General features: G+C 36.3%; 1 protein-coding gene and 2 long non-coding RNA genes across 4 annotated transcripts in view; 2 read left to right on the top strand and 1 right to left on the bottom strand.

The window, feature by feature from the left end:
- The window catches only part of LOC143709691 (uncharacterized), a 759,555-nt gene that overhangs the window by 469,694 nt on the left and 263,022 nt on the right, over window positions 1–26,839 (bottom strand). The gene's annotated exons all lie outside the window — the stretch shown is intronic.
- foxi1 (forkhead box i1) lies at window positions 3,270–4,720 on the top strand. The gene is made up of 2 exons (XM_077200279.1): window positions 3,270–3,974; window positions 4,088–4,720. The coding sequence occupies exons 1-2, from the start codon at window positions 3,347–3,349 to the stop codon at window positions 4,600–4,602; spliced, it is 1,143 nt and encodes a 380-aa protein (XP_077056394.1). The 5' UTR covers window positions 3,270–3,346; the 3' UTR covers window positions 4,603–4,720.
- LOC143709690 (uncharacterized) lies at window positions 7,958–25,716 on the top strand. 2 transcript variants are annotated; one of them, XR_013194383.1, is made up of 4 exons: window positions 7,958–8,063; window positions 8,318–8,394; window positions 23,868–23,930; window positions 25,588–25,716. It is a non-coding gene; the product is annotated as an uncharacterized LOC143709690 (long non-coding RNA). The 2 variants fall into 2 exon arrangements; XR_013194384.1 differs by lacking the exons at window positions 23,868–23,930; window positions 25,588–25,716 and adding an exon at window positions 8,519–8,583.

The following is a 26,839-nucleotide window of genomic DNA, read 5'->3' on the forward strand; positions in this document are numbered from 1 at the left end:
ACATGACTGAATAGAGCAGATGTAAAAGCTGAAGGTCATAATCAGATGTCTGTTTCATCTTTCTGCACAGAATGCTGACATTGATCTGCAGCACAAGCCTCAGCAGCAGCTCGGTCTGGGGAAGATCCTTAACCACGACTGCAGGAACTGAGCCTAAAAACAGCCCATTTTTACACATTTGCTTTTGTTGCTTTTTAAATGGGAAGAAATTACAATGTAAAGAGTAATGCATTTAGGCTAATGTTTTGTTTTCGGGTTTTATTTCAGGTCCCCAAAAATCGTGGAGAAGAGGAGCTCCAACCTCAGACATTTCTCCAGTCATCTGTCATCAAACCCTCATCACAGTTTGCAATTGTAAAACAATTGTTTTCAATGCAAAATTCTCTACATTAGGCACTTCACTTAAAACTAACAGCTCACTGGCATTTAAATGGCATAATCATTTACTGATTACATAGACCCAAAGATCACGCGAGAAAACACTTACAAATAATAAGTTAACTTAGAAATCAAAACATTTTGACAAACTAATACATTTTCACCATTGCATTTCTTTTCATTTAGTAAATATATAGTGAATATGCATGTGTCTGAATATGTCAATACAATAGACAATAGACAATAGTAAAACATTCAAATTCTCCTGAAAAGCAGATCAAGCCAATTATTCAGCCCAAGTCATTTCAGTTCAATAACTGTAAAGTTTATCAATTATGCATACATACTGTATATACAGTGTATTTGTGCACATACATGTACTGCACACTGAAGAAGCAAAAGACACAATATAGTAGTGTTTTACATTTTCACATCTGTGTGAATGGCATATATGGCTAATCATTTGATGGTTTGTGTGTAAAGTTACTATGCAAAAACAACACTTTAAGTTAGTTACGAATTAAGTGTTTGCTTTTGCAAGCGATGTGTGACGTTGTGTCGTTTTGTGTGTAGAGTTTTGAGAAATGGAGCCATATAGTTTCAGCAATTGTGTGTGAGCAATTATTTAAAAAAAAAAAAAGTTCTAAGTCCTAAAATTTCTCAATTTATTCTTTAAAAATGCTGCCTCCTTTTTTTCATTTTTTGCTTTTATGGTGTTTTTTGGACAGAATTTACTATATTTTTTTTCAGGCCTCTGCATAAGACATGGTGCCAGTGTTCCCTTTCATGGCTGCCCCGGGACCATCATGTGTTTGTAGAATAATTTTCAGCAGGTTTATGAAGGTCTTGAAGGTCTCAGTGATTAGATGCAGATAATTCTAAGTAACTTTGTACCTCAGCGCTGCTTCTTTACTAACCCTGGAGGATGGCATGGAACATAACATCAGGTAACAACGTTTAATTCCTTTAAATGTATCCATTGCATACAACTTTCAATATATATGATAAGATGACAATGAAAAATAGTTCTAATTTGCCCAGATTATATGCCAGAAACAATGGCAAATTTTAAATTGAAATTGTATCAAACTTTATGTAAATTAAGTGAATGTAGGGACATTTTAGCAACAATTTGGGTTATATTTTTTTGTTTGTTTATTTACTTATGATACACTGTAATATCTTATGTTCAATTAAGACCTCAATTAACATCTGTTAAACACTTTTTCTGGTGTCAAAAAGGGAGACTAAAGCTTACATTTTGAAACTGGAGAAAGATTAAACATTTTAAAAGCTGACAAAGGGCGTTTTAGGGTTTGCTGGTCATTGTGTGTCAGTCTTCTGTCATTTTGTCATCGAGTCATTTGCTACATCTTATGGGCATTTGTATTGTGACTGCATCTGTTCTTCTCCGAATACAGTTGAAATGTTCATGTTCTGCAAATGGCCAGAAGCTGGCGATAGAGAAACATATTCGCCTTCACTGGGTCTAAAGACCTCGAGTTTAATCACAATGTGAATGAACTGCACATGATGTAAATGCCATCGTCATCATTTCTTTCAGATAGTTCATTTTCACGCTTCCTCACCTTTTTAAGGTTATATCCGTTTAATCTTGAACTATAGTTTACAAATAACTTAATTATAAATATAAAAGATAACAGACCTTAATAAAATATTTAATTATATTCAACAGATTATATTTATGACTATTATTAAATTATAAAAATTATAGTGAAACAAATATTTCCAGTGTAGACCGTGTAGATAGTTTATAATTTGCATTCACTTTTTTTCTCTTTTGCATATGTTCTCGTAAGATGAATGTACTGTGCATTTTCATTTAAAAAGTCAGAAAAGTAGCAGTTTAATCTATAGTAATGCAAAAGCTGAATAACGGAACACTTTCCCCAAAACAACACGTTTCTGTTCATTTTGATTCTTCTGTCGCATTCGATCCAATTGTAAATTCAAGCGAAACCTCATTGAGTTCGGTTGATAGAAGATGTCCTGTACATTTGCATAGTGTGGGGGGTGGGGCGTGTCATCCAATTGGACTAATTTCATGTTAAGTGTTCATTAACTTCTGTCTAAACTAAACATCTCATTTTATTGATTTGCACCTTTTTTTCCTCCCAAAATATTTAGATTCATTCATAGGGTTAGTTGTTATCAATGAGGTTTAGAGTCAAAAGTCCAGTTGCACAAATTATTATTTTTCCTGTTTTGTGTGTTGGTTTCAATTCAATTCAGTCGTTTTAAATTAGAATAATGCTGTGATCTAAATTAAAATTCCAGCATCCCCATTTTGGAATGGATAAACCAGAGAACATAATAAAAACCACACTAGGGTAAGTTGTCACACGTGCTTTAATTTATTATTTACAATATTTTGGACCAACATTTGGCATTTTGTTATTTTATTTCTACTGTTTACAACCGGTTATGCTATTTCAATGACAGGTTCCTATTTGTAAAAAAAATAGCACAATGACAACATGCCCCACTATTTTTAACTGCGCATCACACGGAAAATGTTTTACAGCTTTGTTTATTTGGTTAGTTAGTCAATGCGTTAAGGCTTGAATAAACTGATCTACACTGAGAATATTCTATATGGAGTTAAAAGTGTGACATCCAGCATCCTCTATATTCTGATTTAATTTGATTTTGCCTAGTTTGTCTATAGGGCTAGATATGTTCTTTAGATAGATAATTTTGCTTTTTTTGTATTTAAACAGACTTTTCGTTTAGCTGCCTTGAATCCCAAATGCTTATCACATGAATTATCTCGACGCATATTTGATGAAGTTGATTGAGGAGAAGTGTGACAGTGGGAGGGGTTGCCAACCAGCAGTTCATTCACTGCACAGGTTAAATAACCCTCCCCTGATGCCTACGCGGGCACGGTAAACCCTCAGATACGAGCACATTCAGCAGGTCTGATCGGCGAAACTCAGCTCGCTTCATGTTTCTAGAGGGAGAACGGATTATGAACGCGTTTGGGCAGCAGCCGTCGAGCCAGCAGACCAGTCCCCTCCAGCACCATAACGCGCAGGACATCCTGGACATGACCGTGTACTGCGACACCAACTTCAGCATGTACCAGCAGAACCTCCACCACCACCACCACGCGCAAAGGCCACCTGCGCATCCTTCTAGCTACGCAATCGGCGAGTACACCTCGCCCACAACCAACCCTTACCTGTGGATGAACAGCCCAGGTATCAGCTCTTCCCCGTATCTCTCAGGCCCGAACGGAGGGTCTTACATTCAGTCAGGATTTGGGTCGAACCAGCGGCAGTTTCTCCCTCCGCCCACCGGCTTCGGAAGCGCAGATCTCGGGTGGCTTTCCATTTCAAGTCAGCAAGAACTTTTCAAGATGGTTAGACCGCCGTACTCATATTCAGCGCTGATTGCGATGGCTATTCAGAACACTCAGGATAAGAAACTGACCCTCAGTCAGATTTATCAGTATGTGGCCGACAACTTTCCTTTTTATAAGAAAAGCAAAGCCGGATGGCAGAACTCCATAAGACACAATCTGTCCTTGAATGATTGCTTCAAGAAAGTTGCACGGGATGAGGATGACCCTGGTAAGTTTGAACGTACTTTTCTCATAGACATAGATCATATAAGTTAGTATGTTTGGTTTCGCGTGCATAATAACGCTTTGCGCACTAAAATTTTTTTAAATCTTTTTTTTAAGGCAAAGGAAATTACTGGACTTTGGATCCCAATTGCGAGAAAATGTTCGATAACGGCAACTTCAGGAGGAAGAGAAAAAGAAGAGCTGATGGAAACGCCAGTGGGCTGTCTGTAAAATCCGAGGACGCGCTCAAATTGGCGGACACGGCGAGTCTGATGAGCGCGTCCCCGCAGAGTCTCCAAAACTCTCCGACCCCCAGCGAGCCCAAATCATCTCCCTCACCGTCCGCCGAGCACAGCCCATGTTTTAACAACTTTATCGGTAACATGAACTCGGTAATGGTGGGAAACAGCAACGGGATCAGAAGCAGAGACGTCAGCTCTGGACACTTGGGGGATTTTACGCACGGCATGTCTGGACATGAACTCGCCCCTCCATCAGAACCCGCTCATCTTAACACCAACAGACTCAACTACTACTCAACATCCCATAATAACAGTGGCTTGATCAACTCGCTTTCCAACCATTTCAGTGTCAATAATCTCATATACAACAGGGATGGAACCGAAGTTTAGGGAAGCTCAAGTTCATCGAAACTCTAATGTGCTCTGTGAGTACATGGCCAAACTACAATAGACTTGATTTCTAAACACTTTCACCTCAGCTGCACAGCTTGAAGTTCATTTCAGTGGTGCCTGTCTGGTGTTTTTGGATACATCAGCAAGTGCTTGGGTTTGCATCATTTACATGTATTCTGCCTTGACTAAATGATAATTCTGCACCAAACTGTGATACTTTCCATGTCCACACATGTCTGTTTCCTAGGCCACTATAACAAGTGCCTTCGGAGATGCAGTTTTTTGTAGAAGAAATCTTGATATATTTTATTTAATTGGAATGTTTCTGATTTGTAAATAAAATGTGCATATATCTGACATGTCTGTTGCTTCTGTTTATTTGCTCTATGATGAGCAAAACGTCATATGCATGAAGTTCTGTCTCAATGGCACAACAAACACAATCACCTCCAAGTGCATCTCAGTGTGTTCCCACGCGATCAGCGGGTGGCCGTAGAGATGCACAAAACCATAACAGCAATTAACATGTTTGCATGTTTATGTAGTTTGTTTACAGTTGCTTGCAATTATATATAGTCTGTTTGTAGACGGCTGCAATCAAACTGGCAGTTTAAAGACATCTTTTAATTAGCTTTTGCACTAGAGTACTTATCCATTTTAAAAAAAAGGAACACAAAATTTTTTTAAATTGCACTTTTGAGGCATATAGTACAGTGAAAAGGTTTTTCTGAAACCCTAAATGTTAAAGTCATTTAACCAGTCCCCATCTTTTTTCCCATAACAGATCGACCCAGCAAACATATTGAGTTGACAATTATTTATCAAAAGAATTTCAGGTTTAATCGAGCGTTTGAATTAATCCGTGCCCCTGCTGGGTGTTCTCCTAATTGCTTTCTGCAAAAAGCCAGACACATTTAACTCTTCATTGTCCTCATTATCTCAGGAGAGTTTTTCCGCAGTGTGCATGGCCTGTTTATTTACTGTACAACCACTGGTGCTGAGTGGCACAGACTCAACTGGGTGACGGAGTAAATAGCCTTATACCATCTCCTGCTTTATCCAGAGATTCAACTTCCCCTTCTACCATTAAATCCAGTCCAGTCTGAGCTGCACGAAAGCAGAAGGTGAGACTGAGACATTTTCCGCTTGTCACTTTGAATGCAGGCAATCGACCATAATCAAAGTCATTCATCACAGCTTCATATCTGGAGGGTTCAAAAGTTCAACTGTTGGTCAGGAAGCTTTTATTTACACTCTGCTTATTTGAGTAAGTTTCACATCATCCTCACTCTTTAAAAAAGTACAGGTTATCCAGTGGTTCTTTGGAGATTAACAAAGTGCAGCATTTTAAGTTCTTCAAACATCATGCAGATGTTTCTAGGTTCTTTAAAGCACTTTAAATCACTTTTCTAACAAACTGTACGTTTTGTTGAAGGTTTTCCTATCATTAGGCTGTAGAACTCCTTATAATTAATCTTCAATTTTAGGAGGGAAGTTCTCTTTAGATGGCTTCAAACCTAGATTTTTGCTGTGCAATCGGGTATTTTATTTTTTTTGGGGAGGATATTCTCTTTATATTCTCTGCTCTTATTTCAAAGTCAATCCACTGCATGCCCCGCAAAGAAAGAAAATGAAAATAAACTGAAATACAACTCAATTGGCTCTGTTGTCTGGGATAAAGCAGAACTGACAGGAGATTCGTGTCAACAGTGCTGGAACACGAACGGTTTTGGCATCACCAGAGACACCCTGCTGCTCTCTAGTGAAAACACAGAGATCTGGGAACAAATGAAAGCACTCAGAGCGAATTTCCCTCTGTGTGTCTTTATTCTAACAAAGGACATTGTTGTTCCACTGTATTGCAGGATGGATTCTCATAGTCAGAATGATGTAGGTAGACCTACATGCAGTCAGTTTCATATAGCTATATAACGCACTATAAGGGTTAATGACAAATTAGACTAAGGTGCTAAAAGCTTAAAAATGAAAAAAATACTTTAGTTCAGTTTACATGTGAAGTTCTTCTTTGTAGGCTATTACATTTCTTACAACTGTCATACATTTTTGTAGAGAAAAAATGTCTACAAAAATTGATTTAATTACTGTTGTAAGGTGAGGCTATAAGCATAATTATTTTCATGTTGACTGACACAGTTCTAAAAGACCTTGCATACATTATGAAACAATCAATTCATTGTCTGTATTAAATGGATTTTTGAATGTTGATGTAAAAAAAAAAAATTTAAACAAACTGATCGTCAATGACCCAAAACCACAAAAATAAGTAGGTCTAATTAAAACGTCCTGGTAGTAAAATGTAGCCTATGGAAGGACTCAATGCATTTTTGATTTTGATTTTTGATTTTTTTATAAACAGACATGCACAACTGTACACTTGCAATTACTGTAAAATAATTAAGTTTGCATTTGGTTAAATTCATCCTGGGATTCGATTGTTTCTGTTCATTTGCATGAATTATTGTGCAAACTGAAGTGTCCAATGAGACGCGCGGGCGCGCGCATACTGTTTCAGATTGATACTGCCGTCATCAGATATCGATACTTCATGAATAGTTGACGCTAAAAAAGGAATAGCTATTATGAATTCGCCCATACGAATGTGACGTGAAGAAAGTTTGTGCAGCATGTTCGTACACTACGGGTAATTAGTTTTGGTTGGTGATTGGTTCACTTACCTCAGATTCTGGCTGATATCAGTTAGCTTTTAGCTATTAGCTAAATTACCAAATCTATAGTATTCCTACACACTTGTGTAAAATTAGTTTTGTGAGCTAGTTTTAATCACATTTGAAACTAAACAATTTTATCTCGTAAACGGTCTTAAATTGTGATGATGTTTTTAAACTATCATATTATTATTTTTACTGGCAAGTAGCCATAGTTGCAACTAAGGGCTTTGCCATTTTATTGGAGAAGGTTGTCACATGCTTATAATGAAATAATTTCATGTAGTTTATTAATTACATTCTTTGTTGATCAAAAATGTTTTGACATGTTTCTTATTCTTTAAAAGTTTCCTGATTTCTCACTGTTTTATTAATTCGAGGTCTGTGTTCAATTAACTGTTAGCCTACTTTTTTCCTGGGCAAATACGATCTGAGTAGTTTCAAACTGACTTAAAAATAAACCCAGAGAAAAAGTCACTTTGTGTAAGAAGTGTGTGAAATGTAATTTTCCTAATTATAGCCAATTGAATATATGAAATTCATGGAAATATTCAATAATTTATTCATTTAATCATTATTGAGTGGTCTCTTTCTATTCTTGCAATTATAAAACAATTTATTGTTAAACAAGTTTGTGTTGTGTATTAAATAATTAAATTTGCCCCACAGATGGACACTGACTTGTCACCTTGTAAGCCTGACCGTGGGGCCCCTGGGGGCCCTCACACTTCTCCTTTCCCATCTTTCAGGTGCCAGGCCCCTGTATGTAAGGTGAGGATGCCCTGGGGCAGGGATTGGTCTGCATGCTTGTCTGTGGGGGTCTCAAAGGGTGTTGATGTTCTTCTAGTCCCCCTCCTATGAGGAAAGACCATAATCAGAGGTTTAAACTCTTTGGTCACCCATCAACCTTAACTATAGCTTCATCATAGAGACTTCAACTTTGAGACTTCAGTGCAGGAGGTTTGACCAAGATTATTCTAATCTAATCCAATCTGATAATCTGATCTAATCCTGTTTTCCCATAGCAGGAAGAGGAAATATCACTTTCTACTGACATCTGACCCTTGCACGAAAATGCCTGGATAAAAGGACAATATATAAGGTGAGGAGTTTGTGGCATCAGAAATCATGCATTAGTTTATTAAAATCAAGGCATTTTACTATACAATCCTGTGCGGATGTGGACAAAAGTTTATGTGGGTTTGTGCTTGTCAATTTCCAAATAGTTCACAAATCAGGTACTAAGTTCTCGATCAGTGCGTTTGTAAAGATAAACAGAGTTTGGTGTGGAGATCTGCAGCTCTTGAGGAATCGTGTTACCGTCAGTGCTGATAAGACTCGGCCTGGGGAAGTGCAGTCACTCAGCGACTCAGAGATTGAGACCAAACTGATGAGTTACTGGAGGATAGTGTTGCACTCTGGGATGTGTGAAACACCATTGCCATTAGCCGAACAGATGCTTTTACCTGTTAGGGACACAGGAACACAGAAAAGTGTATCCTAGGTCAAGACTTTAAGGTTCATCAGTTATTCTAGACTAAACCTTTTAACTTAGGAAGTCAATTGATTAAATGCACACAACAAGTCAAATGTTTAAATGCACCTACTCATTCTTATACGATTTCCTATATTTCAGAATAACATTTGTTCGTTCAATCAATCAATCAGTGGGGAAAAAAAGGGTGCAGACATGTTGACTTCTTTCAGTACTATTTAAAAAGTATCTTATATTAAAAAGTTTGAGAATGACTTATAGTTATTAAACTTTTGAAGGACTTCATTATAAAACATTCTGAATATGTTTTAATTATTTTACACACTTATAATAGTAGGAGGTCTGACATTGTAATGGCTCAATCTCTTCCGATCTTTTATTATTTTATTTTACACACACACACACACACTTATATATGTGGATATATATATATATATATATATATATATATATATATATATATATAGTAAATATTCATATTAAAAATGTTTAAAATATTTTATTTAAATATAAATTGCTTAATAAAATCATTTAAAAAAAATTCTTAATGAAATTCATAGTTTATATTTGTCCACAAAGCTAATCTGAAACATTTAAGCTTACGACTTTAGATTCAAGAACATACATTCAGTCAAGTCTGTCCAAATATTATATATCAGAGGTCAAGACACTGACGTAGATGTAGAAATCACCAGTTATATTAGACTAAAACTGTTCAGTTGCATTAATAGTCTCTCTGAAGTCAATCAGTTTGATGTAATGATGAATTATTGATAAAACATTAATAGAGATTAATAAAGAATCAAGTCTGTGCAATGACCACAATGGAAAGACCTGACTTGACCGTTTTATCTCCTGTATAAAGGATCCATTTGATGCATGAACATGATACTATTACTGCCCAGTCAGCTCTATCAAAACAGACCCATAACTTACAGTAGTGATGGTTCAGTCATCCTACGGTCTGTTCATCATTGTCAAACCCATAATACAGTAAATGTTGTGTCTAGATCCTGTGCAATGTGTCCAGCCTCGTAACTGAGCTTTATCACCAAACTGTCTGACCTGAAGAACATGATAGTTTCAACCTGACGTTCAACATCTGTTTGTACCAGTCAGCAGGAATTAGGGAGCTAATATCTCATATCGCCGCGAGATCTCTTGAGGAAGTTAAATATTTAAGGGTGCAACATGCTGACGTTCCCGACTGTGGCTGGGCTCCTCGCAGCTCTGTAAAAAACATGAAGCATACATTTGATATCTGAGGATAATGCTCATCAACTGGCATGACTCTGGTATGGTCTCATCAGACTCCTTACTGGGCCCATAAAAGAGGTAATGTATGGGGTGATAATGGGATGAGATCCAGAGAACGACCCTGCAGTCTCCATATGGGTGCGTTTATATAGAGCCAAACCCATATAAGCTCTCTGAACTGTCACCACTTGACATGCAAAATGATTTAGGGAGGTTTCAGCCACTGTGTTGGGAATATTGGTGTGTGATAGTACTGATATATGGCTTCTGGGGAATACTGTGTGCATCAGTGACTAGATGAAAAAATGGCTATGGAACAGGGCATCTGTGTAATGCAGTTTTAAAGTATTTTCACACCCTCATGCTGAGCTCTTCGGGTTCATTGTTTGGCTGGGTAAAACAGTTTATTTTGTTTGATGGATTGGAATAAGTTCTATTGACTTTTCTAGAGTTGTAACAACCTAACTACATAGAAAACTTCTTAGCATCATGGTGGTGAGTTTGCTATACATTTTCAAAACTGTAAGGGCAAATCTCATGAAACCTGTCAACATTAATTGGTCATATAAAACAAGCGAGAAAATAAGCATTACCTTAATATGAACAATATAATATCTAAACTTTAAAAAAATATATTTCTGACACGGTGGTATTTGCTTAAATTTAATTTATGCAAATGTATGATTTTTTTATTGTTTTGAACGTATTATTTAAATGCTACAATGGTAAATTTAAATGTTAAAAATGATTATTTCCTAGTACTTATTTCATTTTTTTTAATCATCATATTTATCTAATGATAATTGAAGAAAATAAAGTGAACTTAGGGATTTCATATTTAAATGTAAATGATAAATAAATATCTCACTAGCCCTAAAATAGGACTCATTGAAAATATGCAACATTTTTCTTTTCAAATACTACATACAAACAAACGTGCACACAACCATGCATGTTTACTTGGATATCTAAATGGAGACATTGCATAGACTGATTGTTTTACAGCTAGGTATAACTACTGTAATCTAACCATAACTCACACCCTAACCCTGACAGAAATGTTTCTGCATTTAACTTTACTTTATTTTTATACTATTTTTACAAACGAGGATGTCCCCAAAAGGAGGTTTTGGGAATATTTTGTTAGGTTTAGCTCACTTCTTGGTACAAATTTGTCCCAAAAACTTTTAACTGCATTCCAGTGGTCTTCCATAAGGTTAAATCAGAATCCCCATGCCAATCCTTTCCCTTAACTCCATGAAAAAGTATCAGAGTGTTGTGTTTCTCTGCCGGCCTGTGTAAGCCCTCAGATGACCTATTGCTGAGTGGATTAGTGGCTCGTTTCCACTGAGCGGTACGGTACGGCACATTACGGTACATTACAGTACGATTCAGGATGGTAAACCCTGATCCGGCTTGCGTTTCCACCGCCAAGAGTACCATTACTTGATAAAGTGTCCTAAGCGTGGTGTAGCTTATGCCGGAAAGAAGCGATCAACATCATTTTGCTTCTCGGCATGTGGCTGTTTGTCACAAGAAGACAAAGCACCGACATTAGGGGTTTCTCAATACCAAGTACGCAAAATTCTGCAATTGAACAACAAGTTCTTGAAAGCGTCACTCGCTCTGCTACTCCAGTTATCTATCTACATTTTAGGCAACAATAAAACAAACTATGTTATATAACACAACTCTGCCTCTTTTCGTTTTCATTTAAAGAAATCTTAAACATTAGCCTATAGTCACACAAATGTGGTTCAGGCAACGCGTATTGATTATATTCACTGCATATATAACGTTAGCCTATTTATAACAAAACGAAATATAAAACTCAACCCTCCCTCTTTTCGTTTAAATTTTAAAAATATTAAACATATTAATATGGTCCAGGCAATATGTGCATTTGTACTAAACAACACATGTTGCAGTAAACAACATTACATTGATCATCTTCACACATAAAATTAAAAATGACAAAAGTCAACCCAGTCTCTTTTTGTTAAATTTCAGTTTTATTAATAGCCATTATAAAAGTATAATTAAAAGGTACAAGAAGCTATACAATAAGAAATAAAGCAAACTATTCAGTCAAACATAGAAAGTCAGCGCTCTCCAGGCGCTCGCCTGGAATGGATCTCACAACCTGGATCGAAATTTCATAAATCTTTATAAATAAACCATGGATTTGAGCTTTAAACAATTACATTCTCACCTGAAAAACTCTTTAAACTACATTCCGTGACTCAATAACAGTAGTATTATATTTCAACTGTATAGGCTATTGATAAATGGCGCTTCTTATGTTGTCATTCCCCTTGTAGCACGAGTGACGATTCTCTGTCAGCCAATCAACGTTCTGAAGTGAGTCTAGCTCCACCCTTTACAGTACGGTTCGGCATTTTGGTACCATTCACATCCTTTGACAGTGGAAACGGAAATAATTGCGTACCGTACTGTACCGTACCGTACCGCTCGGTGGAAATGAGCCATAAATGATTCCCTTTCAAGAGAGGCCAGACATGCCTCGACCACACCACACCCTTTGTGTTCTGGACTAATCCAGCATACACTTCAAGGCTGGGCTGGACTTCAGAGGAATCTGCTATCAATCTAAAGAAGAGAAGAAAGAGCCTTAAATGAGTGAGTGAACTCCTCCCCCCAACACTATTTCAATGAATTACTGTGATAAGGTGGTCATCCTCATAACAGTCATTATTATATATTGGTGAAGACCCTTCTGTGGTAAGACATCAAAGGGTTTCTTGAATTTCAGGATGAACAAAAACCTGCTAATATGGATTTTGAAACCGAAAATGGACTACAAAGTCAAAAAGCTGGCAATGCTATTTGCATTTACAATGTGTTTGGCTGAAAAAGTGACTTCAAAAATATATACTTGAAGTCACACTACCATTCAAAAGTTTGGGATCAGTAAGATTTTCAGCATCATTACTACAGTCTTCAGTGTCACATGATCCGTCAGAAATAATTAATATGCTGATTTACTGAAACAAAGAAACATTTTTTAGTGTTATGTTGAAAACAGTCCTGCTTAATATTTTTGTTGAAAAATTTTTTGTCAGGATTTTTTGATGAATAGAAAGTTTAAAAGAACAGCATTTATTTGAGATAGAAATCTTTTGTAACATTATAAATTTCTTTACTTTCATTTTTGATCAAATTAATGCATCCTTACTGGAAAAAAAAACAAAAAAAAACTTAATGACCTTAAAAAGGTTATATATATATATTATAGTATAATAATATACTATTACAATATAAATGCAATAATGTTTCTATTACTATTACATCATAATTATTATTATTATTATATTGAAAATCTTATAATTGCACATTTTTATCATTTTCTTTGTAATTTTTGATATGATATACTGTAATTTCCATAAAAAAAGGAATATGCATTAATCTCTTCTGCATCAATGCGTGTCATGGCAACCCGCAATGGGCAAAAATATGACTTTAAGTAACCATAGTATCTTATACTGTAAAGTGTACGGCATAGTTTTGATCCTCATGAGCAAAACAGCTTATACACCATACTAAACAATGTTTTTTGAAAATGTAAAAATGCAGAAAGTTTTATATGAGGGTTGTGTTTAGGGGTAGGGTTAGGGGAAATAATATACAGTTTGTACAGTATAAAAATCATTATGTCTATTGACAGTCCCCATAAAACGCGTGTGTGTGTGTGTGTGTGTGTGTGTGTGTGTGTGTGTGTGTGTGTGTGTGTGTGTGTGTGTGTGTGTGTAGATCTCTGTGACACTGTTGCGAGTGTTGTAAAAGTTGTCATTTCTTCTTATTCTGGCCAAGATGTTGTCATGTGACCACATTCCATTCCCATGACATCATATGGGCTGAGTGAGTGAGCCATGAGCGAGAGACGGATGATGTTGACAGCTCATCCCACGAACGTTTCGCATGCCCTCACCTCAAATGGGCCACGGTCAGCTTTGATGAGCCTGTTTTTAGCAGCCCAGAAAGAAACTTTACGCACTGGATGACACTCAGATCACAAGCTGGAGTAAAAGACAGTGGACAGAAGCTTCGAATAGCAATGTGTGTGAAGGTTTAGCATCCACGAGGAAGAGACAAACATAGAGCGGGACGTGTAATGAGCCAGAGAGCAGCATTCTCAGCTGTCGTCTAGAAAACTAACTGGTGTTAGATTACCATAATACGACTCCTCATAAACCGCCGTCAGACGTCTCAATCAAAACTAAAGAGACATCTGGATCTGCAGCTACTCATAAAGGGACCTTTAATTGTTTACTGGTGTTTTTCAAAGTAGCACTTGTTTCTAATAAACTAAGATAAGGTTACACTTTCCATCCAATCCTGTACATCCCTGCTAATAACAGTATGGATATCTAAATAATCATTATTTGCTTTGTTGGATTGCTGTCAGATTGTACTGTGAAACTATTGGTCTGTGCCAAAACTTAGTAAGCTGTACGCCTACATAGACAGCTGTCCTCTAAGAGAGCATCCTAAATGAACTGGAAACTCATAGGTGACTAATCGGAATGTTCTACGCAGTGTTATTTTAGTATTTTTTAAATGTTATTATAGTATCATTCATTTTTTTTTTTCAGTTTTCATTTTTAGTTTCAGTTTTAGTCAATTTGTAATGTGCTTTTGTCATTTTTATTACTTTTTATTTCTATTTAGCTTTCATTTCTAATTATTTCAGTTGTAGTGCAGTAATTGTAGTACTTTAGCTTAAAATTAATTTCTTGCCATGGTAACATTTCTAATTGTTTGTGTATTTTTTCATGTAATATTATTTTATTTCATTTTATTGCTATTATAATAAATAATATAATTTCAGCTTTAAATTACTTGAAGTAAATGGCCAACATTTCAAATTTTCGGTATAATTTTCTATGTAATATTTTTTTAAATTATATTACTATTTAATGTTTTATTGTATTTAACGAAAAATATAATAGTTTTAGTTTTAGTTAACAGTAACATACTTTGTAAAATATTATTAAATGGAGTATTATCTCTGGTAAAGTAGTATTTTTGGTAATTATTAAAATATCTATAAATATTATCTATATATTATTGCTGTTGAATGAAATATGTTTATAAGAAACATTTATCTTGCGTTGTCCACCATCTTGAATGGATTTTTTCACACCATTCTTGAAGTGCATTTTAAAATGCTGCAATAGAATTGGGTCAAAACAGGGAATCTTAAAGGAGATAAGCAGAATTATGCAGCTTTTGACACCATGTGCAGATCTTTTGCCTCAAAATACTGCCTTCATTGACTCTGTACATTAGTGAGTGTGTTTGTGTCATTGAGGCCCAGCACTGCTGTCGTCCTCTTTAAGGCTGACATGGGAGAGATCTTTTAAGGCCTTGTAGTTGTTTTAACCCCTGCTGCCTCTCAGCAGGTTAAGCCTACCCAAACATTCATCCTGTGGGTCAGCGACATCAATGACAACACGCTTCAGGCTTTCACACAGCTCATCCCCACTGTGAGCTACCTGACAGGAACGGCCGCCACCAGCCCTGCTGTAGTAGACCTCAAAAGAAATCCAGCTCATCAGACAGCTGGAAGCTTTAGGACCAACCACAGAGCAATTAGACAACAGAGACACATTTATGGATTGACACTGACCAAAATCAACACAGGTCAAAAAAAAAAAAAAGTTATATATATATATATGATTTTATTTTTACTGAAACTTATTATTGCTGCACGTCTGATTTAACTGTCTCAGATTTATGGATTGCCTTTTTTATATTTCTCATTCTTTAGTCACTTTGGAAATCTGATGAATAATTTAGATAATTGTAAAATCTAAATACAAGTGAAAAATATAAATCAGAATTAATATATTGACAGAATGGTCAGTGGATTTGGATAGAAATTAATCTATGAAATTTATTATAATTAGTGAATGCATAACTAATGTTTGGTGAAACTTGCGGTGCATGTAAATGTAAAATCATAATTAAATAAATAAATAAATGCCACCTCAATTGTAATGCTAGTTTAGTGTCATTGTTTTTATTCATAGTTTTAACTTCTTATTTTTAGATTTTCAATCTTTTATTTTAATTTTTTTTAATTTTGTCGTATGGTGTGAATAGTTTTGTCTATCATTTTTATACATTTTTATTTCAGATTTAATTTGAATTATTTTAGCACATCAAGTTAAACTAAATGAAAATAAGAAATGTTTCCTTGGCAACTAGCCAAAAGCTTAAGTTTTTAAAAATATTGTACTTTATTTCAAGTCACAATTTTCAATGGCTTTAAGTTAGGCTATCTATAATATTCCCTGGATGGTAATATGTCTCCGTAATGGTACAGTATGGTGCTACTAACACTGAGGTCATGGGTTAATCCCAGGAAACGTATCTTCGGATAAAACATACATTGAATGCATTTCTGGCATGTAAAATCGACCTAAACAATAACCAACATTTAAAAATGTTTTTGTAAAATTTTTTTTTTCTTCATTTTTTCTTCCCGGTTTTTATCTTTGTTTATACTCTGGGATATACTTGCACTTTGGGATTGTTTTTAACTATGAAAAGTGCTTTAAGATCAAAATATATTATTATTATTATTATTATTGTTATAATGCATTATTTGATAGTGTATATGGAGCCTGGTTTAAAGTTGCATGCTGACGGAATCTAACAGCGCTGTATTCTGAGGCAGTGTCTCTGCCCCTCCTTCACTAAATGGAGTAATTATTAGCTGTCATTACCCTGCCCTCTGCCCTGATACAACTCAAAGAGAGGCGTCACTATCTGATCACTATGTAAATGCAGTTAGCTGCCTGCAGTAATGGATCAATGGAGCGCTTTGGGGGAGGACAGAGACTGTCGGCACTACCTGTCTGTCTGTTCCCAGCAGGTCCACTGTCCCGTGCGTCTCCGAGGGAGGTGGGACAGGGCACGTCTACCGGCCCGGAGACTCATGAAAAAGCTTGGGGGTTCAGGCCCGGGCTTGTCTTGGAGCTCTTGGATTGCCGGGGCCTCTAGCCCCAAATTTGAATGTAAAATGAATGCAAATCTACAATGATTCAGGCGATTCTGTTGAATCCACATACTTTGAAATGAGGGACTACAACCCTTATACATTGCATTCCATTTTGCGACATTTATTTCATTATTTCAGATGCTGCAGTCATTTAACTGAAGCTAAAAAACAACAACATGCTATTTGCATTTCAAACAAAGTTAGAGTTTGCCTGGTGTGGAACATTGCATGATTTTGACTCATTTCAGGGAAGACTCTGTGTCTCTGTTGGTTGTTGGTATGGTTGGTTGTGTACATGTCAACAGTAGCAGAAGTGTGTCGTGATTAACATGCTCTTTCTGGAGTGTGCAATACACAGTTGTTTAGCCACATTAGCTTTATCTAACACCATCAAAAGGCACATTATCTTCATGTTGTCATTGTAGTTGAGTGAAGTACATGTAGATTAGAATGCTTCATTGACTCATTAAAGTGGATCTGCTTCAGTTACTCTAGATGGGAAAGAGAGAACGAAGCATCGATGTTGTTCTTTGGAGTTAGCAGCACTGATGAAACATTCGAGTCGTTCAGTCATGACGTCAATTTTTTTAACTGGTGTGTCAAATTGTAGTCTTTATGTAGCTACATAACTTGCTTTTGAAAAGCACACAAGAATAAAACATATTTTCAAATAATGTTAAGCACAGACATTATAAAATTTCAATAAATTAAATCACACTATTTTTAAAAGTCTATTTTTAAAAGTCGACCTCTTCTAGGTTTTTGGACAACAAACTGAACAACTCTATTAAAGTTCAATTAATTTCTTTAATGGTGCATTCACATGTAGGAATCATATATGTAGGCCTATTGTATAAATATTTATATAAAAACGATATATATATATATATATATATATATATATATATACGTGTGTGTGTGTGTGTGTGTGTGTGTGGGGGGGCCTTTTTACTTTTTACAGTTATATATAAACATTTTTGTTGCCATTGAAATAGATGTTGCCATTGAAATAAATAGAGTCTAAGGATGTATAAATCTCAGAGAAGAATCAAATTACTTAACTTCCGACAGCGTAAACCTCACGTAAATTATTTTTGGCCTATTTCTGATCTCTTTGCATAGTCAATTGAAATCAAAAATACTTTGCAGTTATTTAAAACTTTGGGACAATTGTTTCATTTATTTGATGCCTGCTATAAAATAACCAATTGATCTTTGGCATTGGCTAGCTGTGCATTACCAGATTCACAAAGATTCACTCAGGGCTGTGTACATTTAAAAGGAGTGGGTTTTACGCCGGGAAGCTTTGCTCTGAAACCGCTGGATGACACAGCCGGGGCAGGTGTGCATGGTATGAGGTGTTTCGCCAGCGCAACATCAATCAGTTTCTAGATTCAATAAATATAATGGGTCTTAATCAGTGGTTGAGCACTTTTAATGGCTCATAATAGTAGGAGGTCTGACATCGTAATGGCTCAATCTCTTCAGCTCTTTTATTAGGCCAATGCTAGAGGGCTGCATGTTCCCTAACAGACACACACACACACACACACACACACACACACACACACACACACACACACACACACACACACACGCACACACGCACACACACACACACACACACACACACACACACACACACAGCAATCATCTACATCACATATTGCTGACCCTAGCAGTGAATGGCAGTCACCTTTAATAAGCAGAGCAATCGTTGAGCAATTACTCCTAATGAAACGGCAGCTGAGAGGATGGTCTCATGTATAACACTATTATCTTTCATGCTGGTCCAGTTCTGCTCACTTAAAATGGAACATTTTAAAGGCTGGAAAGGTGAAATTTGTGTCCCTTGGTTCTATCAAATTGTTGAGGTTTTAAAAGAAAATGTGTGTGTGTGTGTGTGTGTGTGTGTGTTAGTGTGTGTTGCCTCAGATGTTTCTAGTAAAATGGGAACTGTGGCATTCTTTGACCTTCAGTAAAAGGATATAAAATTAAGTGGGAGATCATTACTAAGATCATTTGGAAGAATGTGGTGCGAAATATCTGAGTTCATAGTGAGATATCTGACTTTTTATTATTATGGAAAATCTGAGCACAGTTTGAGACATTATTGAGATGTCTTCTGAAACTAGTGAGGAGACATCTGTGAGATTACTTGGATCTTTAGATGAACATCTGAGAAGTAGGAGACTTTTAAGTCTCCATTTGCTCTCAATTTCAAGGGGACCTATTGTGCCCCTTTACAAAGTCTTGATGTTGTTTTGGGGCTCTATGCTAAAATAGTTTTTCATGCTTGTATGTTCAAAAAACATAATTTTTCCCATGTTCTCCATTGTTGCAGCTCCTCTCTTCCCAGTCTGCCAGTAACACTCTCTTTAGTTCCTGTATGAAGCCCCTCCTTCTGAAAAGCTTAATGGGATCTGATTGGTCAGTCGGATCAGTGTGTTGTGATTGGTCAAGCGCTTTGAGTGCGTTTGGGAAATTTCCCGTAACCGTGAGGTTCAACACACTACCAACTAACTCAACCAGTCCTGTCCCCTTTAAACGGGGAATATTATAACGTGTTTGTTCCCAGAAGAAAACTCAAGACTACAATGGAGGCGTTTCAGGGAGTTCAGAAACAGTGACACTGATATAGAGCATAACTCCCGCTGGAGTGACTTTGCTTTGTAACTATGCAGACCTTTCTCATGGAGATTTTTCTTTCATATATATTGGAAAATATATGCATCTTTCTTAAGTTATGGAAACAAATCAAAATGTGGGTTTCATTTTTAGCTCAGAAATGATCATCCATGCACACAGACGATGAAAGATGTTTGTCTTTTTCCCTCAAAAGTTGGAGGAAATCCCTAAAATAAAGCGGTGATTGTGCTAAGGTTACGTCCCTACTAGCGCGGATCTTCTTTGTTGTTTCTGATGCTATGCCAAGTTTACGCCTGCCCGTGGCACTGAAAGCTTTGTGAGAGGTAAGGTAACCTGCTCGGTAAGACAATACCTTATTTACCCCGACGCCTTTGCACAGGCCAGATCGAATAACTAGAAATTTGAGGGACAAAGCCATCAATAAGCTGAACCAAAGAGAATGGCCACTTAGCTGCTTGAGCGAGACCAAGAGATGCCAGAGAAATCTGAAGCTGGAGGTGGTGGGACAGGCCTGCAGATAAACACTACAGGGACCCGTGAAGCCTGACTGACAGCGCACTGATGTTTCATATGTGAAGAAGACAAAGGCTCTTTATGAACTACTGTGATGATCAGAGCTGGTCTACAGATGCAGAAGAACTTCTCAGAATTAGTATTAATGTCAATTTATTTCTGGTTTCACTTATTTACAGTCAGTGGGTGCAACACTACTGAATATTTTATTGCTCTGATTTGACAAGAGCTTATTGCTGTCGTTATTTTTTTTTAAATATTTTTATTTTATTGTTCATGAAGCTGAGATATGTAAGACATACTGGTACTACCTGCTTAAAACAGGTCTCTAACAACCTATATTACTTTCATAATGTGGCAAATTTTTCATATTTACCCGATAAATATCAAACCAATTTGATAGTGAAAAGTGTTTATAAATCAAATGTAAAGCAGCAACTCTTTGTTTGCTGTGTACTCTTATATAGAATAACTTAATGTCACATAGACCAGTAAGAGGATTGTTTCTTGAAACGGTGACTCCTGGAGCCGAGGAAAAAGCTTTTAGTTCTTCTGAGTTAGATGTGAATTGACAGCTAGACTGTGTTCCCCGCGGTCGGCCTTTATCCACGCCGAGGAGCCATTCCAACCTCAAGTGCTCCTGTCAATCTAACAGGATTAACCATTACAAGAAATAATGTTTGGAATCACCCACTGAACTCATTTAATCTTGAGGCTAAGACTCTCGTGAAGCACAACAAATAAACATGCAAGAGTTTTTTCACATTTCCTGCGTGCATAGAGAATATTATTGTTATTATTGCAGGGCTCTGACCAAAAACGTCCCATCCCATTTCAGTTGATTCATAACTCATGACATTTGCTCCTCTCATATCCTGAAATTCCTGAATATGTAGTTATATTTTTTTTATTTTTTTTTTATATAATTTAGTAAGTACTCTTTTCGTCTGTCTGGTTACTTATTTGTTAAGTGGTTATGTTTTAGATCATGCAGGTACAGGATTAAAATCCAATTTAAACTTTGCAAGAGCGAGGGGAAAAGTTGTGTTTTGGTTAGTTTGACGTCTTGCTGTGTTCGTCTGTTGAGATAAATCACCTTTAGGCCCTGAGAGATGATAGTTCCCATAGCTCTCCAGTTTTATAGTGTTTTGAATTTTGCTGCCCTACTGTTACAGTCATGCTTTATCACACACAGTGACGCGGAGCTCAACAGGGACCTCTGCTGGCGTTTTAAAACACTGCTCCACCTTCAACCACAGCATGTTGTTGTTGGTGGGTTCTTCTTCTTCTCTAAAAGTGTCTTATTATAATTTTAAGTCTTTCAAAAGACAGTTTACAAAATGACAGAATTGTTTTCTTTTGGCAAAATCTCGTTGTAAGTCTGTAAGATGGATACAAAAGAAGTGCATGTGTTGTTCATTACAAAAAGGTACAGTCAGTGCAAATGCTGAGCAATTAAAATGATGACATAATTCAGAGGCTTGTGGCACAGCTGCCCGTCACTCAGGAGAGCATGAATGGACACAACAGGAGGGAATGTTTGCATCCTCAGGCACAACATTCTTTCTTACACCTCTCCTTATTTACTATCTCCTCTTTTTATTCATTAGCATTTATTTGTTTAGAAAATACAGAGACAAAGCTGTGCACTGTAGTATTTGTGGAGTTAGGCAGACTTTAAAATAATAATAATAATAATAATAATAATAATAATAATAATAATAATGATAGTGATGATAAAAAAGACATGCTTTGTCCTATACTTTGTTGCAAATTGGCCAACTTTTTGACAGTCATCAAGTGGCCAATGAACCTGAATTCATCCTATTCTGTTGATGGATGCAAATTCTACACAAGAGGGAAGAATTTGCATAACTGTTATCTTGAATTACTCAGACAAAAGAGTTGTTTTATTTTCAAATATTTGAATATTTTGAATATTTGACATATCTTTTGATTTATCCACCCCCCATGTGGTTCAGGAATAAAATAAAATTATAATTAAATAATAAATGAAATTAAATAAAGTGAAATGAAGTTAAATGAGATAAAAAATATAAAATTTAAATTAAATTAAAAATTATAAAATAAAATAAAATAATAAATAAGTGAAATAACATTTTAAAGACATATGACTTTGAAATAAAATATATGCAATAAAAAAAATTCATTTGCACAAAGAGATATCACATACAAATTCTCATGTTGTTCAAAATCAAGATTTTTATTTGAAATGAATGGGGGGAAAAAATCTTCACACTAAAAAACCCAAAGCTTTGAAATGCACTTCAGTCTTTGGTGTGATTAATCTCAGTTGCAGTGATTGGCATGTTTGCAGTGTACACCAGTGGCCCCTATAGAGCTCTGAGGGCCCGTGAGGAGCAGGAATGTCTCTGTATCCCTCCATCCCTCCTGCAGCTCAGGTTACAGTGTTCATAGATCACGCTGACACTGCAGGATGGCTGTCGTGGCCCAGTCCTGCCCGGAGAGGAGTCCGCGGGGCCTGGCAGGGCTGTCCGCAGTTTACACCCACATCTATGGGACAGACACATGTTAAAGATGCAGCGTCTGCCTGGGCTATCTGAGTGCGCACAGCACACATATTGTTTTGTCTCAGCGCCTGCTATTTATTTGATGAGGAGCTTTTGTGTATTGAATAATAGATGAGGGGGAGTTATATTTTCTACAATATTTGCCACATACTTTTGAGAAACTTTTTCTTTTAGCACTTTTTAGACAATCATCTATTTACCCTGAAGTGAAGAACCCTGAAGTGGTTTAGTTTGATATGAATATGCTATTACGCATCACTAAACACCTACTTTTTTTTTTTTTAGATCTCGATTATGAGTTTTTTAGATCTCTATTATTTATAGGCATTTAAAATAATTCTTCAGATAAGAGTTTTAAGCCTTGAAACAGCTCTGAGATGAATCGCAACATGACAAATTAGAAAATTAGAAAAACAGAGAGAAAGAAACAACAAGACTGTGTACTTAAATTCTTTTACATTTGTGTAAATTAACTGCTCATTTTAAGAACAATTTAAAATGTTGTACAATACAAATGTAAACAATATACACAATTGACTACAAGTTATTGACTCTAACTATAGTGAAGTCTACTGTAAAATATGCAAAAAACATTACTATTTTTAATGTTTTCTGAAAGAAATCTCTTATAAGCATCAAGCCTGCGTTTATTTGATACTTATTTATTTGAAAATACAGAAAAAACAGTAATATAAAAAAATCAGCTTTGCGTCACAGAAATAAATTATATTTTAAAGTATATTAAAATAGAAGACCATTATTTTAAATTGTAATTATGTTCCACAATATTACCGTTTTTTGTATTATTTTTGTATAATCTGTATATATATAATGTATTATTATTATCATATATTATTTACATTGATTATATAATGTGTATGTTAGATATTTTTCACTATTTTATTTGTATTATTTATTTTATTAATTATTTTTATGTTGTCTCCCTCAAAAATGGTTCATGATAAGAAGTTTATTTGCTCCTTTTTACCCATTTTTTTTTAATCAAAATGTAAATAAGGTAAAAAAAAATATATATATATATTATTGAACATGGCAATCGTTGACGGATTTGTCCGTTTCAGTTTCCTGAAGATGAATTGAAGCCCTTCCAGATGGGGGTGAGATGGGAAGACATGGATCCTCAGGTGAGCTCTGGGACCTGCTCTTGCTCATGAGGGTCTTTTACCGGGCGCAGTCAAGTAAAGAGAGAGGAATGCTGAGGAAGTGACTGCGCTCCAGGCCAAAATCTGAGCGTGGGGCTGAGAGACAGACAGATAGAGGGATACAGGGATGACAAAAGACGAGAGCTGAGAGTGGCCCCGGGGCCGAGCCGACACGCCCACCTGTTGACTGCAGTCCGGGGGCGCTAAGTGCACTGTGAATGGACACTTACAATGGCCGGGGCAAGATGATCCGCTCTGTCTGTCTTTAGCAGCTTCTCTCTGATCGCCTCTTCCTCTCGGTGTTGACACCGATCAGCAGGTGATAGATCGACACAAAGCCATGAGAAACAGTCTTGTGCTCATTCTTACCATCTGTGCCTTAAATTCTTCTTAAAACCTTTGAGCAGTGTTTTAAACTTCAGCGGAGTGTGTGTATGCATGGGTTTCTGCTCCTGGCATTGTGTTGCTGAAGTCTGGAGGTTAACTGTTTCACACTTAAACAAACTGTTCAATCATCAGTCAGACTTTTGGCAGATGTTATGGTCAATATATGAAAACAATGAGAGATTTGTTCGGGAGACATAATGGAGGTTTTAGTTGTTTCAGTGAAATATCAACTTCTCAGATGTTTCAGAAGATGATTATAGAGGTTTAGCAAAATAGAAGAATTCGATGAGAATTGCTTCATATTGACATCTCTGACTTTTGGCTTTTGTATCTTGGCAAATCTGAGCACATTATTGGTATATACAGTCAACATCTGAAGTGGATCAAAACATTTCATCAAAGTTATACATGAATTTTGAACAATACCCGTTCTTGTCTTAGGACAACTTTGATGAACTTTTTTGATCCACTTAAAATTTTGACTACTGTATATTCTAAATTCTTTCAATTGATCAAAAGTGAAAGCCAAAGGCATTTATTTAAAAAAAAAAAAAAACTATATATATAACTCGGTTTCCACAAAAATATGAAGCAGCACAACAGTTTTCAACATTGCTAATAATAATAATAATAATAATAAATGTTTCTTGAGCAGCAAATCAACATGTTAGAATGATTTCTGAAGGATCATTTGACTCTGAAGACTGGAGTAATGATGCTGAAAATTCAGCTTTGATCACAGGAATAAATTACATTTTATCATCCAAATAGCAGACAGTTATATTTTAGACTTTTCCTCATGGTCAGAAGTGTCTCATACTGTCATTGTATCACTCATCACATCACAAAAGCCATAAAAGCCACCGGTGTTCAGAGCTTCCTCTGGTGACTTCATCGCACCATTCTCAGCACGTATATGATACAAACCTGCAATTATCCACAGTCAACACGACAAATTACAGCGCCATCCAAAAACCACCTCACGCTAACCCCGAGGGACACACAAGGAACCCGATATGGCTTTTCCTAAACCTCTCAGCCTATATGGATCTCAAACGTCATGCGTGAGTTCAGGGCAGATTTCAGCTCTTTCTTGAGTTGGAACAAACCTCTTTTTAAATTTATAAGCAATTGAACTTTTTCAGGAACTATTGAAAACATCTAAAAATATCATCAGTATCATGAAATTAAATATTAAATGTAGTGTAATATATAAGTAATATACAGTTTAGTTTGTGCTCATACTGAGCAGGTCTTTGCACCCAAGCTCCTCCAGGTTGAAGAACACATTGTTCTTTTATTCGTCTTCTGTGAGAGAATCCTGAGAGATGTCACAGTCCATCAAACCCGACACATCACATAGAGACGTCAAACAGTGCTGATATGTTTTATGGATTTTATAGACCGGAGATGTAGCATGACGAAGCAGAGCGTTCGGTACACCAACAGTATTTCACCAAACTGACACCTGTGCTGAGTGTGAAGAGATGCCTGCTGGTGCAACTGTTGAAATGAATTTGAAATGGACCCCATGATATCGCCGTGAGATGGTGTGATATGTGTGTGGATGGGGTTTGAGATTTGGGAGAGGGAGATCTTGCGTGTTACAGCCGTGTGGAGGAGAGAACAGCTCGCTCTCAGTTTCACCGTCAGGACTGTGATCTCTGAAAGAGCGTTTCGCTCCACTGACGGCCTCTGCTTTCATCTTAAACGCTAGCCCATCACCTACGGCTTCGGTTACCCCTGTAGTGACAGCTTCAGATGAGTAAAGATGTGCTCCTCCGCATACAAAGATGGTTTTTGAGTGGGAAATGAGGGCAGTTTTCACAGTAAGCTGGAGGATCAATGTCAGCTTAAGTGTGAGCATAATGCCTGAAAACCACACCGATTTCACTCAGTCATGTACAGCCTGAGAAAATATTAAGTGTATTTAGAGCTAATTGGAAATGCATATATTTGCCAAAAATAAAATAAAAAATTATTTCAAAGTACACTGGGGTTTCGTGTCATACACAATTTAATGTAGTATGCTTTTTAAATTGACATTTTTCAGGTAGCAAACAGGACGCTGAATTGCAACCAACATTTTAATTCAAGGAAGTCAAATTAAAATTAATTAAAATTGAAAGAAATTACTGTAAATTTAAAGAAAATGCATTAATGTGTATCTAGAAAAGAAAATCCTTGTTGGAAAGTTTTGAAAAATGTTTAGATGGATGGATGGATGGATGGATGGATGGATGGATGGATGGATGGATGGATGGATGGATGGATGGATGGATGGATAGATAGATAGATAGATAGATAGATAGATAGATAGATAGATAGATAGATAGATAGATAGATAGATAGATAGATAGATAGATAGATAGATAGATAGACTGTTACTCATGCATGCCAGTCACAATGATTGTTTTGTGGTTGCTTAGGTGTTAGTGTGTTGCTAGCAGTTGAAGGGCCTGGATGAGAAATACTAAGCTCATGTCTTATTTACCCAACCTGCA

This window comes from Siphateles boraxobius, unplaced genomic scaffold (assembly GCF_051911475.1).
Source record: "Siphateles boraxobius isolate OS27281-9 unplaced genomic scaffold, OSU_SipBor_1 46, whole genome shotgun sequence".
In the NCBI taxonomy this organism is placed as follows: domain Eukaryota; kingdom Metazoa; phylum Chordata; class Actinopteri; order Cypriniformes; family Leuciscidae; genus Siphateles; species Siphateles boraxobius.

Excerpts from the sequence above, each read along its gene's own strand:
- foxi1 (XM_077200279.1), top strand. The coding sequence starts at position 3,347 with ATGTTTCTAGAGGGAGAACGGATTATGAACGCGTTTGGGCAGCAGCCG. Across the intron at positions 3,975-4,087 it reads ACGGGATGAGGATGACCCTG|GCAAAGGAAATTACTGGACT; the intron begins GTAAGTTTGAAC and ends CTTTTTTTTAAG.